This window comes from Ahaetulla prasina, chromosome 2 (genome assembly GCF_028640845.1).
Source record: "Ahaetulla prasina isolate Xishuangbanna chromosome 2, ASM2864084v1, whole genome shotgun sequence".
Taxonomy (NCBI): Eukaryota; Metazoa; Chordata; class Lepidosauria; order Squamata; family Colubridae; genus Ahaetulla; species Ahaetulla prasina.
Genome location: NC_080540.1, coordinates 283,929,090 through 283,947,336, shown reverse-complemented (window position 1 = coordinate 283,947,336; position 18,247 = coordinate 283,929,090). Strand labels below are relative to the sequence as shown.

Here is an 18,247-nt window from a genome sequence, read left to right as displayed (position 1 = left end):
CAGGACCTGTGATTAACTCATAGAATCATCTATTGCAATGTCCTTCCTGCTAAAGACTACTTCAGCTTCAATCACAACAATACAAGAGCAAACAATAGATTTAAACTTAATGTTAACCGCTTCAATCTTGATTGCAGAAAATATGACTTCTGTAACAGAGTTGTTAATACTTGGAACACACTACCTGACTCTGTGGTCTCTTCTCAAAATCCCCAAAGCTTTAACCAAAAACTGTCTACTATTGACCTCACCCCATTCCTAAGAAGTCTGTAAGGGGCATGCATAAGAGCACAAAAGTGCCAACATTCCTGTCCTATTGTTTCCTTTCATTATATCCAATTAATATAGTTATTACATACTTATGCTTATATATATGCTTATATATTATATAGTTATTTTCATGCTTATGCTTATATATACTGTTGTGACAAAATAAATAAATAAATAAAAATGAGTGGCCCAACTCTAATTTTGTTTAGATTACATTGAGATAAACAAAAGAAATTGTGAATCTATATTCTACAATAGATCTCTTTGTGAATCCGCAACGTATTTTGCACCTTTAATACTTTTGCCATGGATGCAGTGGTGGGATTCAGCCAGTTTGCACCACTTCGGGAGAACCGGTTGTTAACTTTCTGAGCAGTTTGGTGAACTGGTGGTTGGAAGAAATCATTAGGGCAGAGAACCGGTTGTTAAATTATTTGAATCTCACCACTGCATGGATGGTGTGCTAGCTGTAAAACGTCCCCAGATCTGGGCTACATATGTTGCCTGGATCAGATATAATTGCCACTTTTCACCACAGTTCTATTAATACAGAAATATGTTTGCATACAAGAAATGAGCCCCTATTAATTTAGAGGGGTTTGATCATGCATACTTCTTCTTCTTCTTCTTCTTCTTCTTCTTCTTCTTCTTCTTCTTCTTCTTATTATTATTATTATTATTATTATTATTATTATTATTATTATTATTTACTTTATTCATTAAACATGAAACTCAGTCAACTGAACATTCAAAAATACATCACAAATACCATTGACTGGTGCCAGCGTCCTAGGTATCAACCAAGTACCTTCTTAAGATGTACGATGTTCCAAGTAGCGCAGTTGTTTGCAGTTCTGCTGGTGTTATTGCAGGAAGCTGCAATTTGTTGATGTATCTTATAAAATTCTTGGACATGGTATCAAGTGCCCCGATGACAATGGGTATCACTGTTACATGTTTCATCCATAGCCATGTAGTTTCGATGGCCAGATCGTGATTTTAATATTAATATTAATAATAATAATAATAGTAGTAGTAGTAGTAATAATTTTTATTTATTTATTTGTCAACAAGTACAAGGAAACAAGTAACAGTATAGACATAGATATGGACACATGAAAAAAAATTGGCACAAATAAAAGGATATAAATAGGCAAACATAGCCATAAACACATAGAATGATTACATATAATTGGGAACAGTAAGATAGGGACGATAGGCACGCTGGTGCGCTTATGCACGCCCCCTTAGGGACCTCTTAAGAAACGTTAAAGGTCCACGGTAAACAGTTTAAGGTAAAAAGTATGGGGGTTAGAGAGACTAACAAGAGGATCAGGTAGCGTGTTCCAGACATTTACTACTCTACTGCATATTTCCTACAATTAAGATTAGAGCAAATTACATTGAGTTTGAATCTATTGATGGCCCTTGTGTTATTATGGTTGAAATTAAAGTACTCATTTACAGGCAGGACGTTTTGGTAAATAATCTTAGATGACATAGTTCAAGGCTTTCTAGACCTAAAATTTCAAGCCTGGTGGTTCACATGAGTGAATTACCTGGTTATTTCCATATTAAAAACCTAGGTATTACTGAACATACTTTACTATACCTGTCCAAAGCATGACTAAATCTGGATGATCCATTCCATTGTGTGTGTGGGGAGCTTTTTCCCCCTAAATATTTCTGCTTTCTTTCATTATGGTGAAAGAAAAGGAAACCACAGAGATGGAATAAAATAAGTAATTTAGCACCACAGCCATCTTCCCTGGGGTGGCTAAATAAGGGGTAATTCCGCTCTTATGCCCAGCTGAGCTAAGCAGGGAAGCAATCAAATTGGCTGAGCCTATGGGTCTTTTTTTAAAGGCACATTCTAAGTAGTCGGTATGAAGTTCTCTTTTCAAAACCTCTACTGCTCTTGTCCATACCCCACTGTGGCTGCAATCACATTTTACAACCAGAAGAAGAAGAAAAAAAGTTCCATGAATCATGTCTGAAAGAACCCAAGAGGACAGCATTCAAGACAGTGGAATGCAGAATTTAACAGTTCCATGGCACTGGGGCTTCCCTTCTCAAACAGGACGAACCAAAAAAGAGAGGGAGAGAGAGAGAGGACAGAGACCTGAGCTACTGCGGAAGCTCTCTTAACTTGCAACAATTGCCCATATGAAAAGAGTAAGTAAAAAAGGAATATTAGGACAGGGACGGTAGGCACGCAGGTGCACTTATGCATGCCCCAGACCTCTTAGGAATGGGGTGAGGTCAACAGTAGACAGTTTAAGCTTAAAATTTGGGGGGTTTGGGGAAGAAACTACAGAGTTAGGTAGTGCATTCCAGGCATTGACCACTCTGTTACCGAAGTTGTATTTTCTGCAATCGAGTTTGGAGTGGTTCACTTTCAGTTTGTATCTATTGTGTGCTCGTGTATTGTTGCGGTTGAAGCTAAAGTAGTCATTGACAGGTAGGACATTGTGGTAGACCATTTTATGTACTATGCTTAGGTCAGACTGAAGTCTGCGTAGTTCTAAGTTGTCTAAGCCCAAAATTTGGAGTCTGGTAGCATGAGGTATTTTATCGCAAGCAGTAATATGACCTTGAAAAGTTTTTCCTTCGGTGTTCAAACCAGCGCAGCACATTGGAACATCTTGGAAATGTGCTGCTCTTATGTAGCTCTACAAGAAGACAGTTTGTCTGACATGGGAAGCCACTTATGATGAATTAACTTTGGGAAGCTGGTTTACAGGTTGTCAGAAGCAGTGTGACAGCAGTATGATTGCTTGCACTCCAGAATGCCTTGGAACAGACGGTTTTGCTAATACCTGGGCTAGGTCCAGATTATTTCCTTTATTACCTGATATAGGAAGAAAGGGGTGCCTTCTTATGATTTATCTCATCCAATCTTCCATTTGAAGGGGAAAGCCTGGCCAGGCGTGGGTTTTTACAGGTGAGCGAGCACTGTGGGAAGAACAGCAATGAGCTGGATCAATTAAAGCCACTTTGGTGGGACCACAAATACTGTGTCAAGTCTTCTCGTGTTTTCTACTTGACTTGTGACATGCCACATTGGATTCATTCATAACTTTCACTTGAACTCTAGCAACTCTATTCAGGAAAGTGCACTGAGGAAACAAATTGTCCTACAGAGGTCATTGAAAACATTTTGACTGCTTTGGTACTGCCTCAACCAGATTAGATTCCAGACCAGGTTTCTGTATAGATAGATTGAGATCAATTAGGTTTCTCCTCTGAGCAATTTGGTTCAGCAAAATACTTCATAGTACAAATGTGCTCTTCATTTCCATGAGGTTCAGACTTCTCAAGGTACTTCAAGACACTCCCCAAGGGCTGTCTCTAATATTATCCACAAGATACTTCTACGGTGAAGAGAAGCTTCTTCCAACTACTGGAAGTGCTGTTGGAGGCTGTCAAAAGGACACAAGCCAAAACAATGTACTTTGCTCTTTAGAAGTAGGAGAACAAATTGCATCTTGAAGCCCTTCAATGAAGTGTTTCACATGAAGCATCATTGAAGCAAAACACCTTTTTGAAGCTTTGCACAGCTCAGATCCACCAGAGCTTCCACTGTCCATAAATCAATAGCATGGCATAGCATCTTTATTGTCACTTTGAATGTTCACTGCTGGCCATACTTCGTGGCTCCTCCCTCCCTCCCTTTGGTGCAGACCTAAATGCCAAGAGTCTTCTTTTTTCCTTCCTAAGAAGTTCTAATACTGGTGCATTTAGCTTTATAAAGAAATCATCAGTAATGCCTCAGATGTTATTTCTTTTCTGCTGCAAATGGTCCTCTTGTGACTGTCAACCCTGACGCTGTCCTGGCTGAAACCATTTTTGGCCCTTCAGTGTTGCCCCACTGGAGCTGAGGGATAGGGAGGGGGGAATCTGAGATAAAGGGGATTCGGTAGCAAAAACAAAATATTTTCTCTTGAGAACCAAGGACATTCTCACACCTGGTTGGAGGAAGGCGGAGTGATGCTACCCAGCTGGCCACTCCGCACCGTGATTGGACCATGTGACTGATTGTTTTGAGACAGTAGAAAAATTTTTAATTAGGTGAAGACCGCGGGAGACTTCAGAGATGGTTTTCACCAGATATGTGCCAAGATGATATTTCCAATAAAGCTATTGTTTGAGGAATCCACCTGCCTTGGAGTTTTGCTTGCTCTGGATCTATTACTTGGAACCCTGACAGTGACATTTTGTATGCAGGGTTCTTTTTTCAAGAAAGCTGTTGCTCTCTGGAGCTTTTTCTCCTTAGCCAAAAACATCTGTGGTCCTTCTTCTGCTAGGGCCAAACCCCAAATGGGACACCAAAGCATCTCTCCAAAGTTTTCTAGGATCTCACATGGTTCCAATTTTGGACAATTATCCATCATCATCATTATCCAGAATAGAATAGAACAGAACAGAACAGAACAGAACAGAACAGAATACTTTTATTGGCCAAGTGTGATTGGATACACAAGGAATTTATCTTTAGTGTATATGCTCTCAGAGTACATAAGAAGAATAAAATACATTCATCAAGAATAAAAAGATACAACACTTAGTGATAGTCAAGATTACTAATAAGCTATCAAATCATACTAGGAAACAAGTAAAAACAATATAAATTGAAAGATACAAGCACCTGGTTATAGTAATAAGTGGGAAGAGATGGATACTAGTAAGGAATAGAAGGATAATAGTAATACAGTCTTAGTACATTATTTGACAGTCTTGGGGGAATTAGTTGTTAAGCAGAGTGATGGCATTCTGGGGAAAAACTGTTCTTGTGTCTAGTTGTTCTGGTGTGCAGTGCTCTGTAGCGTCATTTTGAGGGTAGGAATTGAAACAGTTTATGTCCAGGGTGTGAGGGGTCTGTAAATATTTTCACAGCCCTCTTTTTGACTTGTGTAGTATACAGGTCCTCAAGGGAAGGCAGGCTGGTAGCAATTGTTTTTTCTGCAATTCTAATTATCCATTGAAGTCTGTTTTTGTCTTGTTTGGTTGCAGAGCCAAACCAGACAGTTATGGAGGTACAGGTGACAGACTCAATAATTCCTCTGTAGAACTAGATTCTGATTCTGATTCTATTCTAGTTCTATTCTATTCTAGATTCTATTCTAGATTCTGATTTGAATTTAGCTCCTGCACAAGAAAGCAGTATTCTCTTCTTCCTTCCAGGATCCATTTTTTTGTTTTAAAGCAACCCTCCTCCTGATATTTCAAAGCTCCCATTCCCATACTGCATTATTATTATGGCTGATCACACAGTCAGCCAGACGCTTAGACTGGATTTGGCATTTTTGACTTCTTCCCATGAACTGGGATAGGCAGATGTTGATGTTTGTTCCAAGCAAAGCTGACTTTTGCAATTGACAGATGGTGATTTGGTCAATAGTGTTCAAATGATGCTCCAGATGTTTTGGGATTGCACCCAAGGCACCTATTACTATTGGCACCATCTTTGCTTTCTTTTGCCAAAGTTGTTCTATTTCTATGTCTGTGTATTTTGTTATTTTCTACAGTTCTTTCTCTTTTCTGCTGTCTCCAGGTAGTGCCACATTTTCATAATATTGATATTAAATTAGGCTGTGGGTTTGAGCTCCGAGCTTGGCAATTTGGTTGCAAATGTTTCATCACCATTCGAGGAGACACGATATTAAATTAATATTACATATCTAGAATTAGATTCACAAAGACTTGTTGAAACTTAATAACTCAAGTCCTAACTAAGAACCTAAGACATATTAAAGTAGCATCTAAGAATATAGACAATTCCAAACAGATGTTTGTTTGTTTGTTTGTTTGTTTGTTTGTTTGTTTTTGGTAGAATTAGGGTGCTCGGGTCCAATAAACTCAAAATTTCCAAATCTCAAGGGAATCCATTATGTATTGCCCCAAGAGCTCCATCACAACTGGTGATGTAACAGGAGATTTCTTTTTCCATAAGCATTCCACGTCGATCTGCAAGTCCCCCTATTTTTGCAAATTTTCCCCCTAATTACTTTTCCTCTATCCCATCATCACCTGGTAGAGCAACATCAGGAACCAGACTTCCTTCTTTTCAGTAACTTTTATATCAGGCATGTCATAAACAAGATCTATTTGTATGTTAAAGTCCCCTAAGTTCCTAACTCACTCTTTGCCAAATCTTTTCAACTTGTTGGTTCCAGTAGTTCTTAATACATTTAAATCCAAACCTCTGGCAAACTTTCCAATGAATAATTTTAGCAATTCAGTCATGGGGTTGCTTATAGTCAGCTGGTGGAATTTTGCTACAGCTGCTGATCAATTGTAATTTATTTTTTTCTGCCACAAAGGCAATGTTTACTGTTGTTTGTTACATGATGAATTTTGCTGTTCGGCAATTAAATCTGCAAAGCTTGTTCTTGAGCCACTAAAGATAAAGCCTTCCGATTCTTTCTTGAACAGTCCTGATCTTAACCAGTATTATTTCATTATGATTATAAGTTGCCTGAGCTCATGTGCATCTGTAACGCCACTACACTGTGCATTAATCCTTTAGTTGCATGTGTTTTTATCCCTCCCCCATCCTTAGCTCTTAGCCATATCGAGACACACACACACACACTCAAGCACACACACGCATCAGCTCTATCCATCCCTCCTTTCTGGGTGTGTTAACTCCAATGTAGCTCTCACAACCCAGGGTATATATATATCTCTCTCTCTCTTCCCCCCCCCCTTCTCTCTCTCCCCCCTCCCGCCCTAGGTATGCGAAGCTGCAAGATGGTCAGAGTGGTAAGTGTTCTGGGGCTAGTGATGGTCAGCGTGGCTCTCTTGATTTTGTCCTTGATCAGCTACGTGTCCCTGAAAAAAGACAATATCTTCACCACTCCCAAATATGCCAACACGGGAGTGCCGAGAATGTACATGCTCCATGCCGGATTTAGGTGAGTGCTTGTCAAATCATACATAGATTCCCTTCCCTTCCCTTCCCCCCCTCCCCCTTCCCCGAGGAAAGGCATGCTGGCGAGATGGGTAGAGGGTATGCCGGCTGAGGAAGAAGCGAAGAGGAGGGGAGAGGGGAATATTATTATTATTATTATTATTATTATTATTATTATTATTATTATTATTATTATTATTATTATTATTGTTATTATTATTGTTATTATTATTATTATTATTGAATCCACGCTCCGGGATACCCCTACCCCTTTTTCTGGCTTTTGTGCCAACCGTACAATACCCGCCACCCCCTCCTTTAAAATTGCTTTGTGTGGAAATCGATCGGGGAGCGCTGCTTTGAGCTTTTGCATCAGTAGCCGGCGAGGGTAGCGGGGTGGGGTAGGGTGAGGTGTGTGTGTGAGGTGGGGGGTGGTATAAGACATATAATATGATGGGTAGCTGACGGTTTGGCCGGTTCATGTATATTCCGGACGGAGGACGGACTGATGGCGCAGGCGCCTTGTTTCTTCGGCCGTAGAGGGGGAAGACAATCCCGGTGTCCCCCCACCCCCATCCCCGGCGCTGGGAAATCGCAGATACGCAGTGTTTAAATGAGCAAAGCGGAGGAAGGAAGGAAGGGAAAGCGATGGTGGGGTGGGGGGTCTATTTCTCTAATCTCCCTCGCAGTTCCTCCTCTCCCATCTGCCTTCCTTGCAACTCCCGGTCCGGGTTGGGTTCTTCCCATCCAGCAGGGCAGGAGACAAACGGAGGGTTCCTTTGTTTGACTTTTCCTTCCTCATCGCTGGGCTTCCCCCCGTCTTTTAGTTCTCCCGTTGAAAGCCCGGGGAGCCAAAGGCCAGAAAATTAGGAGTCGGGGAGGGGTGGTGGTGGAAGGGTGGTTCCAGCCAAGGCGTGAGCCGGAAGTGGTGGGAATAATTCAAGCTTCTTCATTCTTCGCCGCCTTTGGGAGCCCGAAGACACAAATATGCGTCCTAGACTTGGGCAGTTTGGGAGGGTCTCTCGGCCAGTGGAAGACACCCACGCTCGTTGTGGGGGAATCGTCTTTGACATCCCGCCCTGTAATTTATGGCTGGGAAGAGTTAAAATTGGGCAGAGATGCCGAAAGCGGAAGAAAAAGAAGAAGAAGGGGGCAACCCTCGCGCAAAGGAGGCTGAGTAGCGAGGCCACTGTCCATGGTGCTGATCGCGCTTCTGCTTTCTGCTCTTCAGACTCCTGAAGGTCTGGCGTTAGTTTTGAAGACTCAGGGTTTAAAACATTCCCTATGAATACAATTGTTCCCAGAGGTTCAAAGCATCCCAAGGAATGAAAGACGCCACCTATCAGTAAGCTTACGCTGACGATCAGAGTAAACAATACCAAGCTTACAAGAGTCTTTTTATTTTTATGGAATCTGCTGGGAAACTGCTTCTCTGTACTGCGATCTTAACATTGACTTTAGCATATAAAAGCCATTTCATAGTCAGCATTAACCATGTAAGGTTATTGTAGCATCCCTTCCCAAGCTACTGATTCCTAAATATGTAGCAACTCCCAACTTGCTCCAGTTGGTTGATGGAGCCCGGCTTGTATATTTTCTGTGCAGAGCATTCCTTCTCAGAGACTCACCAGAAATATCTGACCAGGTTTCTCCATGTAAATAGAATGGGGGGGGACCCATTACATGTTCATCTAGTAGAGCACCTGGCTATGGAAAGACTATACAGTTAAATATATATATATATATATTGTGGTAGGTAACCATCTCCTGAATGAAAAACAGCCCACTAATATTAAGTCTGTCTGTTTATGTCTAATAGTTGGTACCATCAAGATGTTGATTCCCTCCCCCCCCCCCGTTTCCCCTCCCACCTCCCCCTCCCCCCGCAACTTCCCAGAACAGAATACAGGGTATAGTATCTAACAAACATAATCTAAAATAAAAAAGGGGGAAGATTAGAAATTGATTGCCATTGCCATTGTACAGGAATAATTGTAGAATTAAATAATTTGGAATGGTGTAAAGTCGGGGCTGCTCAGCAAACACTCCAGAAGGGAAAGGGTAGGTAGAGAGGAGTAGAAAGAAGGAAGAATGTAGGTAAGTAGGTAAGAAAGAAGGGAGGGGAAAGAGAGGCTAGGAGGGGAAGAAGGAGGGGAAGGGAGAGGGCTAGAAAGGATGTAAGTGGGAAGGAGGAGAGGAAGTAGGAAAGTGAGGAGGAGGAAGGTTGGGGAAAGTAGCAGATGGTAGAGAAGGGTAGAAAGGATCAGGGAAGGGAGTGGCGGCTGAGTAGGCCCAATTGAGCATAATTTGTGTATAGGATTAAATGTTGGATAAGTGATTGTACTGTACACTGGTCAAATCGTTGGAACTATTTTGGAAAATAAAAACTTTTTTGGTTAAAAAAAAAAAGTTGATTCCCAGGTTTAACTGAAATCCTAATTATTAAGACTGCTTCTTATGATTTAGCATATGGTTTGTTGCCATTTGAATGCATTGGTTCAGATCATGGGACAAGATCTTCTAATGGCATTGCTATGGAGAAGTTATCATCTATGCAAAGTGATATTTTAAAGAATATTGACTCAATCATGACAGACGGATAAATGAATAAATTAGAAAAAAATATATGCAGACTAGAGGATGTTTTAGATTAAGAGGAGGAAATATGTGGTCCATCACATGTCTGAACTACATTTAACAGGTTATCTAGGCTTCTAGGAGTTGTGATTGAGTAAGAAATTGAAGTCTATATTTTGCCCACCCTTTTTTTAAAGAAAAATTTGAAATTCTCACATAACTTATCAGATATGATCATTGCATAAATTTGTGGACTTACTTTCCACAAATTTGCATGTGGGACTGTCATGTATTATTTTATATTAGGACTAATATCCCATATTTCTGATCAAAGTACTCATAATTTTCAGTTGGAAGTCAGTCCTAACGACATTCAGATGTTTATGGAAAGTAACTATGGAACCAAACTTTATTTTCAATATATTGTTGATTCATAATCAGTTAAATTCATTTTGACAGGTTTTTATTCATGTTTTTTTTTCTGGTTGCTAATGTCATATTACAAAGGCAAGTGATGCCTATAAATAGTCATCTTGCTTGCATTTCATGAAAATTTAGTAAAGTATTCCATTGAAATCAAATCATTTTGCACAACCTTTAGAAAAGTTACAATTTTTATAGGCTTGAACCAATTTTTGGAAACTGCTGTGTAAATATCAACCAACAACAGAGAAGTCCTATGTTCCTGAATCTGGAAGGTACCTGTCAGGTATGCCTCCTTTCAATACTCAAGAAAGAAAAACCCAACTCCATTGTTTGTAGAGAAAAGTACTTTTACTGAGTATGAACTGAATACAACAAAATGAAAGCAAAGTCTGAACAATAGGCGTGATTAACACAGAGATGAATTCAACATCAACCCCTCCCCCCTGTATGTCCAGGCAGTCTTGTCCAATCCACGTGCCTCTCAGATGACACATGGGGTGCAACGTCAGATGGTTCCGTCCCTCCGGTAAAACTTTAGGTTTCATTTAGGTCCCAGGCACTATAAGTTTCATTTCTCCGTTGCTCCTCCAAAGCAGACTCTCCTCCCCCTGCCCCAGCACCATGACAGCCGCAGCATGCTAGACCTAAATTAGGGATACATAACACAGCATTAAAACAATTAAACCCTAGCAGTAACTCCTAGCAATAAAGCAATAAACTGGAGCGAGCAGAGGCTGACAGTACCAGAAATTGGGGTTTATATTTCTCACAATCTCTACTTTCTGGTACAAAATAATGGAAAATTGTAGCTCAATATCACAGAATTTAATTCTGCTTTTTGGAATGTTTCTGTTTCCCACTTAGCTGTTTATTAGCTTCGTTTCTTCCCTTCCCTCTTGATTTTCCAAGGGTTCCTCTCAGCTTAAAGTTAACCCTTGTTTGTCTTTGGACAATCGCTTAACATCTCCAATTCTTGGTTTAATGGGAAGGTTCCCCCCCTTTTCCTAATGATAATGTTTTAATTTAGATGCATACAAGTCAACATTCAAAAAATTGACAATGTGATTAATCTCTGCAACAGAGAGAATCTGAAAAACATTTTTTTTTCAAGGAAGGGAACAAACCAGACAGTGAAATGAAAGACAGAATGAGGAAGTATTAAACACAAAAGGGCCTGGAAGTAGAGAACGTATAGTTAGAGAGCAGATACTCATGGAAAACTAGATGGAAGAAATATTGGATCTTTGAAAAGAGAGATTAAAAAGTGAGCTTAGAGAAGAGGAAGAACAGGTCAAAAGTGCAGCACTATTGAAGTCATTTGAGATAGATGATAGAGAGAGATGATAGATAGATAGACATAAACTTTTAAAGTCTAGCCTCCATGGACTCATATACTTGTCTCTCTTCCAAGTACTAACCAGCTTGGCTCTTTGGAGATCAATAAAGTTTGGTTAAGTGCTGTGGAATACTCAGCATCATGAAGTATCCATATTAAAGGAAAAAGAAGACCCCCTGAAAGATATCCAGGTGACGGTGTCTGCAATTATGGTTTCAGGAATTCGGAATTGAATTGCTAAACTATTCTGATTCCATTTTCAAACTAATCAACAGCGTACAATTTTTATAGTTAAGGCAACCTAATTTTAATATATTTCCTGGCAGCTGGGCTGTAAGAAGGGTGGTCATATTTGGAATACAGGTAGTCTTCGACTTACAACAGTGACCATTCAAAATTTCAATGGCCCTGAAAAAAGTAACATGGCCGTTTTTCACACTTACAATTGTTGCAGCATCCCCATGGCCACATGATCAAAATTCTCACGATTGGCAACCGACTCATATGTATCATGTTTGCAGTGTCCTGGGATCACATGATCCCCTTTTGTAAACTCTCTGACAAGCAAAGTCGAAGGGGGAAGCCTTAACAACAACAACCCTATTTCTAATTGAACAACTGCAGTGATTCATTTGACTATGGCAAGAAAGTTTGTAAAATGGGACAAACATCACTTAACAGTTGTCTCACTTAGGAACAGAAATTTTGGGCTCAGTTGTGGTTATAAGTGGTTTCCTGCCTAATCAGGGGGTTGGATTAGAAGATCTCCAAGGTCCCTTCCAACTTTGTTATTCTATTCTATTCTATTCTATTCTATTCTATTCTATTCTATTCTATTCTATTCTATTCTATTCTATTCTATTCTATTCTATTCTATTCTGTCAAAGATTATCTGTGTTTTCCTCTGGGGAATGAAGACCTTTCTCCCAATAGAAAAATAGCTTTTCTAACAGGTTGCTCATTTGAAAAACAAATTGGTAATTCCCACCCATCTAAACATCTTGAGATGTTGAGAGTCATACATCCGAGAATGTCTTCTTCTAATGGACAATAGTGATTAGAGTGAGTAGAAATGATAACATCCTTAATTTGGCCCTTTATGTCGGAAATACTTTGACTGATTGCATAAATACGGATCTGTTTCAGGTCACAGTTTGCTCTGAAGTTCCTTGATCCTTCCTTTGTACCCAACACAAATTCCTTGAATCAGGAGATGCAGGACAAGTCACCCAAGTGGACATTCAACAGAACAGCATTCTTACAACAAAGGTGAGAGGGGGGGAGTGAAAAGTGATGCTAAGATCAGGACGATTTTAGATTTGGGGTAAATCCACCCTAAGGCTAGTTTTTAAGCATGGCCACTTGGCAACAGACAATTGTGCCCTTGAAAGTTTTCAAAAAATATCCAACTTCTGTATCAGTGTCCTAGAGAATAAATGTCCCAAATATTGAGATGCATTCTAAGGTACGTCCGCATGTATGAAACTCTCATTTGCCACCAGGTATTTTGATTATCTCTCAAGTCATTTGAGGCTGTGAGATGAAGAGATCATTTGGGGACACTGAATTGGATATCTTGCTGTTTTAAATTATATGAACTAAGCCAAGGTGTGCTAATAAGGAATGAGGTGGTAATTTTTCCTGCCAAGAGTATGCAGGATACAGTGCAAAGAAACCACAGAGAAATGGGATAGTGAGCTAATGTTATTCTTTTTTTAGTAGTTTTGTTCCCTGTACATTTAAAATAGGTCAGGTTGTACCAAGAGTCTAAACCAGGGGTGGGGAACAATGACCCTCTTATGATTTGTGGACTTCAACTCCCAGAATTCCTGAGCCAGCATGAGCTCAGGAATTCTGGGAGTTGAAGTCCACAAGTCATAAAAAGGGCACTCTAAATCTATGGAGACTTCTGTTTTAGGTTTTCTATTCTGTTCCAGGGTGGTATTATCATACACCAGGGGTGAAATCCAGCAGGTTCTGACAGCTTCTGGAGAACTGATAGCGGAAATTTTGAGTAGTTCAGAGAACCAGCAAATACCACCTCTGGCTGGCCCCAGAGTGGGGTGGGAATGGAGATTTTGCAATATCCTTCCCCCAGGAGTGGGGAGGCAATGAGGATTTTGCAGTATCCTTCCCCTGGAGTGGGGTGGGGTGGGAATGGAGATTTTGCATTATCCTTTCCCTGCCACACCCAGCAAGCCATGCCCAGCAAGCCACACCTCGCCCACAGAACCAGTAGTAAAAAAAATTGGATTTCACCACTGTCATACACTGTTCATTAAATGCATCAGTGAAGACATAAATACTACCAAATAGAGTGAAGCAACTGCAAGACAATTAAAGAATGAATGCAATAGATCTATAATTTAATTGAAGAGTACTATATAAGTAACTATAGTAATAAAACAGACTGAAATTACCTGCTTCCTCCACGTGTCATATCCACAATTCCTGGAGAATTAATTTGCCTTAATGAACTCTCTGCCGCTAGATACCTAATACTAACTTGCCAAAGCAGCCAGAAGGCTACCCAGTCTGAATTATATTTATTGAAGTTATCATTGCTCCAGAATGAGGTGGTTGAAAGAGGAACTCAGTTCACCTTTAGGGCTGGAATTGTGTAAGAAGCAATAGTCCAGAGCAGGGGTCTCCAACCTTGGTCACTTTAAGACTTGTGGACTTCAACTCCCAGAATTCCTCAGCCAGCAAAGCTCCCAAAGGAACTCTGGGAGTTGTAGTCCACAAGTCTTAAAGCAGTGGTGGGATTCAGCCAGTTTGCACCACTTCAGGAGAACCGGCTGTTAACTTTCTGAGCAGTTTGGCAAACTGGTTGTTGGAATAAATCATTAGAGCAGAGAACCGGTTGTTAAATTACTTGAATCCCACCACTGTCTTAAAGTAACCAAGGTTGGAGATCCCTGATCCAGAGCACTGTTTCTTAATCTTAACAACTTTAAGATGTGTAGACTTCAACTCCCAGAATTCTCCAGCTAGCATATTTACTGGGGAATTCTGGGAATGGAAATCCACATATCTTAAAGCTGTGAAGTTTGAAAAACATTAGTCTTGGAAGATTGGCATAACTTACCTCCTTCTCCATAGCTTCCCCCCACACCCCACCAAAAAAAAGTTTCTGCTAGTATGACACTGTAGCTACTCAAACTTGTGGTGGGAGATTCTGGGGTTAAATGGCAGGACGCCCTGCTAATGGAAGTATTTCTCAGTCTAATCTATTTTAGCCAGTTTATTGTTCAGCTCAGATGGCACTGTAAAAAAACCCAATCAAGTTTCTTGATATAATCAGTGTTTAAAGATTCTACTTGTAATAAATCCTGGTTAGCTTTGACTATAAAATCAGTGGCTCCCAAATATTCTTTAGCTTTCAATACCATGAGGAGAATTTTTTTTTCAAAGAAGAGAAGGAATATGGGAAATATGAACCATCCCTGTGCAATCTATTCATTCTTTAAATCTCTGTAATAATGTGTTTTTATTTTATTTTAATTTATTTATTTATTTATTTATTTATTTATTTATTTATTTATTTATTTATATATTTATTTATTTATTTATTTATAATTGCATTTGTATACCGCCCTTCTCCCAAAGGACTCAGGGCGGTTCACAGCCAGGTAAAAAGTACAATAAATACAAAATTAAAAACAGACTAAAATTTATATAAATAGTGGCCAAAATATTAAAAACTAACAGTATAAAAAAACTAAAACCCCATTTAAAATTACTTATTCAGGCTAGCCTGTTAATCGTTAGCTAACAAGAGAGCCAAGATTACAGCTACCCATGTTGAGTGAAATACTGCATATGGATTCCCACCTAGCCAGAAATTACCTATTTTGTTCAACTAATCAAGCTGTTTCAATCTTGCACTGTTTTAAATACAATTTTGGAGTGATGGATAAGGGAATCAAATAAAATAAAACGGGATGGAAATCGCTTCAGTTCTGTATAAGAAGAGTAGATATGTTAACAGTTGATTTGATTACATTTTATTCGGTATTGCACAGAAGAGAAGTTAGATGGTGGATTACATAGCTTTAAAAATTGGACTGGAAAACAAATACATTGGAATTTGGGTGAGGCATGTTATCAGCTCAGCTTCCATTCTAATATTCTTGATAGGACAGACACAAACACAATATGAAATTTCATTAAAGAAGCAACAGTCCATTCAGCTCTCAATTTCATTATAGAATTTCTCCATCAAGAGGGTCACAATGCCATATTATTTCCAGGGAACCGTACCACAACTTTCTTTATACTGTTATATCCAGAACAGATTTTTAAAAAGAAGAAGAAATATCACTTCCTATCAAGAATATCAATTTCATTATGAATAATTTAAGATCTGTTCTGTGTGTGAGTAACAGAGGGAAAAAATACACCATTCTCAGTATGCATTCAACAAATTCCCTAAATAGGCAATGCAGTTCATATTATATTACTCTTAAAAGAAATCTCTCTCCTTTTTTATCCCTTATAATTGGCTGAAAGGAAGATAACTGTACTTAAAATAACCCACTCCCAAATGAATATTAAGCAGGGGAAAAAAACAATTGCTTCTGTTACTGTGCTATTAAAACTGAACTATCTTTCCATTTTAAAACTAATTTATTTGGAAGTAAGATTGGACTGTCTTGTCAGATAAATACAATGTTGCTTTTTTATTTCTACAGATAAAGCTGAATGATTGGCTTTCAAATGCAAACTGTTATATCAAATTCAGTATGTTTGGTATATGTTCATATTGTGTGTGTGTGTGTGTGTGTGTGTGTGTGTGTGTAATATTCAATTTGTAATATGTAATAACATTATTAACATACTATATGTCAACTTAGTTTATTGTAGTGGTTACAATGTTGGCCAACAAACCAGACTATGAATTCTAGTCCTCTTTAAGTATGAAAGCCAGCTGAGTAAGTTTGGGCCAGCCCTACTCACCTTACAGGGATGTTGTTGTGGGGGGGGAAGGAGGAGGAAGGAATATTAGATATGTTCATCACCTTGAGTTACTTATAAAGTAATAAGAATGGAATAAATATCTAATAAATACATAAATAAATAAAAATCACAGTTATGTGTTCTGAATGATTTTCAGAATTCTCTTCAGAAATTTGCTGCCAGAATTCTCTTTCAGAAATTTGCTGCCAGGTCCTAGGTTCCTAAGTACTTGATAATCTGATGCTAAACAGAACAACTGTTGACTGACAAGGGGCCCATTTCCTAGATCATTCCCCTGGCTGTTTTTGTACCTGCTCAGCCAACAATCTCAGTAGCTGCAAAATTGAAAGTATGTCCTTCTTCATTGAAAAGAAAAAAAAACACCAACAACCAACAACTTAATAGCTGGCCATCAATACCCTAATCAACAAATAAAAAAACCACACACAACCAGGCATCACATAAATACTACACACAGTATAACCCAAAAGCACATATTCTGGCAGAGAGAAGTTCCCTGAGGATGGGCTCCAGCACAAACCTGAAAACTCAGGAGATTAAACCTCTGGTCCCAGTGACCAACCCAGACTGGATCCTGCAACATTCTCCTGGGACATGTATATTTGCCTTCATTCATCCTGGGAAGGATTCCACATGGCCTTTCAAAATTTCCTGGGAATTTTTAAATCAGGTTTTTAATTTATACCTAAAAATACAAAAGCACCAAACTCTAGATTCCGGGTGAAAAATTGGTAATTTTATGGGAAGAGGGAGAGACAGATTTATCGTAACTCGTGAATCTGTTAGGTTTCAAATGCTGATAGACCAAACTGAGTGTATGCCATCCCATAAACTACGGTGTTTATTTATTCTGTTCAATTCTGTCTGATTCATGAAGACTGCCTGGAAAAGTCCATGCAGGTTTTTTGGCAAGAAGTAGTTTGCCATTGTCTGTTTCCAAGGGTTGACCCTAACCCTAATCCTAACCCAGGGGTTGTCAACCTTAAACACTCAGAGCCACAAAGATCCTAACCAGAAGCTCCCTGTTCAATATTGGAGCCGACCGGAAGTTCGGTTCCCCCACCACAGTCTCTTCCTAGTGCAGCATCCTTTTTCCTCTACCTGTCCTAACCGAAAGCCCCATCAATTGTGGAGGCGACTGGTGACAGGGAGCCACATCAAAGGGATGAAAGAGCCACATGCTGCTCCAGAGCCGCGGGTTGCCGACCCCTGTCCTAACCCAAGGGCTGAAAGAGAGAGTGACTGGCTCAAGGCAACCCAGATGGTTTTGTGCCTAAGGCAGAAGTAGAATTTACAGTCTTCTGGCTTTTAGCTTGGTGCCTTAGCCACTAGACCAAGCTAGCTTTCTAAAAGAGAAGTGTAGGAAGGAGGCAACAGCAAATCACATTAGAAAAACCTTGCCTAGAAAAGGCAAGGCATTTCTCTAGGGAGTCTCCAAAAATATAAGAGAGGGGAGGGAGGGAGGGAGGGAGGGAGGGAGAATAAGATTATAATTATAATTATCTCTGAGCTATGGATTTGTATCTGGAACCACATCTATAATGTGTCTGGAATTGGTAATCAGGAAGAGCTGCAAGAAGAGGGATTGCACAGACTTTTCTTGATATTTCTTCATTCCACCCCATCCAGATATTTTCCCACCCAGATTTATTTCCCCCACCCTGGGAAAAACTGTGTGATATTGACACTAAGCGTCCAGCAAAATTAAAAATAAAACTCTTACATCTTGTGCACAACCTCCGACA

The 18,247-nt window shown here is 39.6% G+C and overlaps 1 protein-coding gene across 1 annotated transcript in view; it reads left to right on the top strand.

Annotated features, from left to right (window-relative positions):
* Positions 1–18,247, top strand: part of ST8SIA3 (ST8 alpha-N-acetyl-neuraminide alpha-2,8-sialyltransferase 3) — a 247,945-nt gene that overhangs the window by 207,890 nt on the left and 21,808 nt on the right. Inside the window, exons 3-4 of the mRNA XM_058170496.1 lie at positions 7,007–7,187; positions 12,669–12,791. Coding sequence (XP_058026479.1) covers positions 7,009–7,187; positions 12,669–12,791 — 302 coding nt within the window. The 5' untranslated portion in view covers positions 7,007–7,008. The remainder of the gene's footprint in view (positions 1–7,006; positions 7,188–12,668; positions 12,792–18,247) is intronic.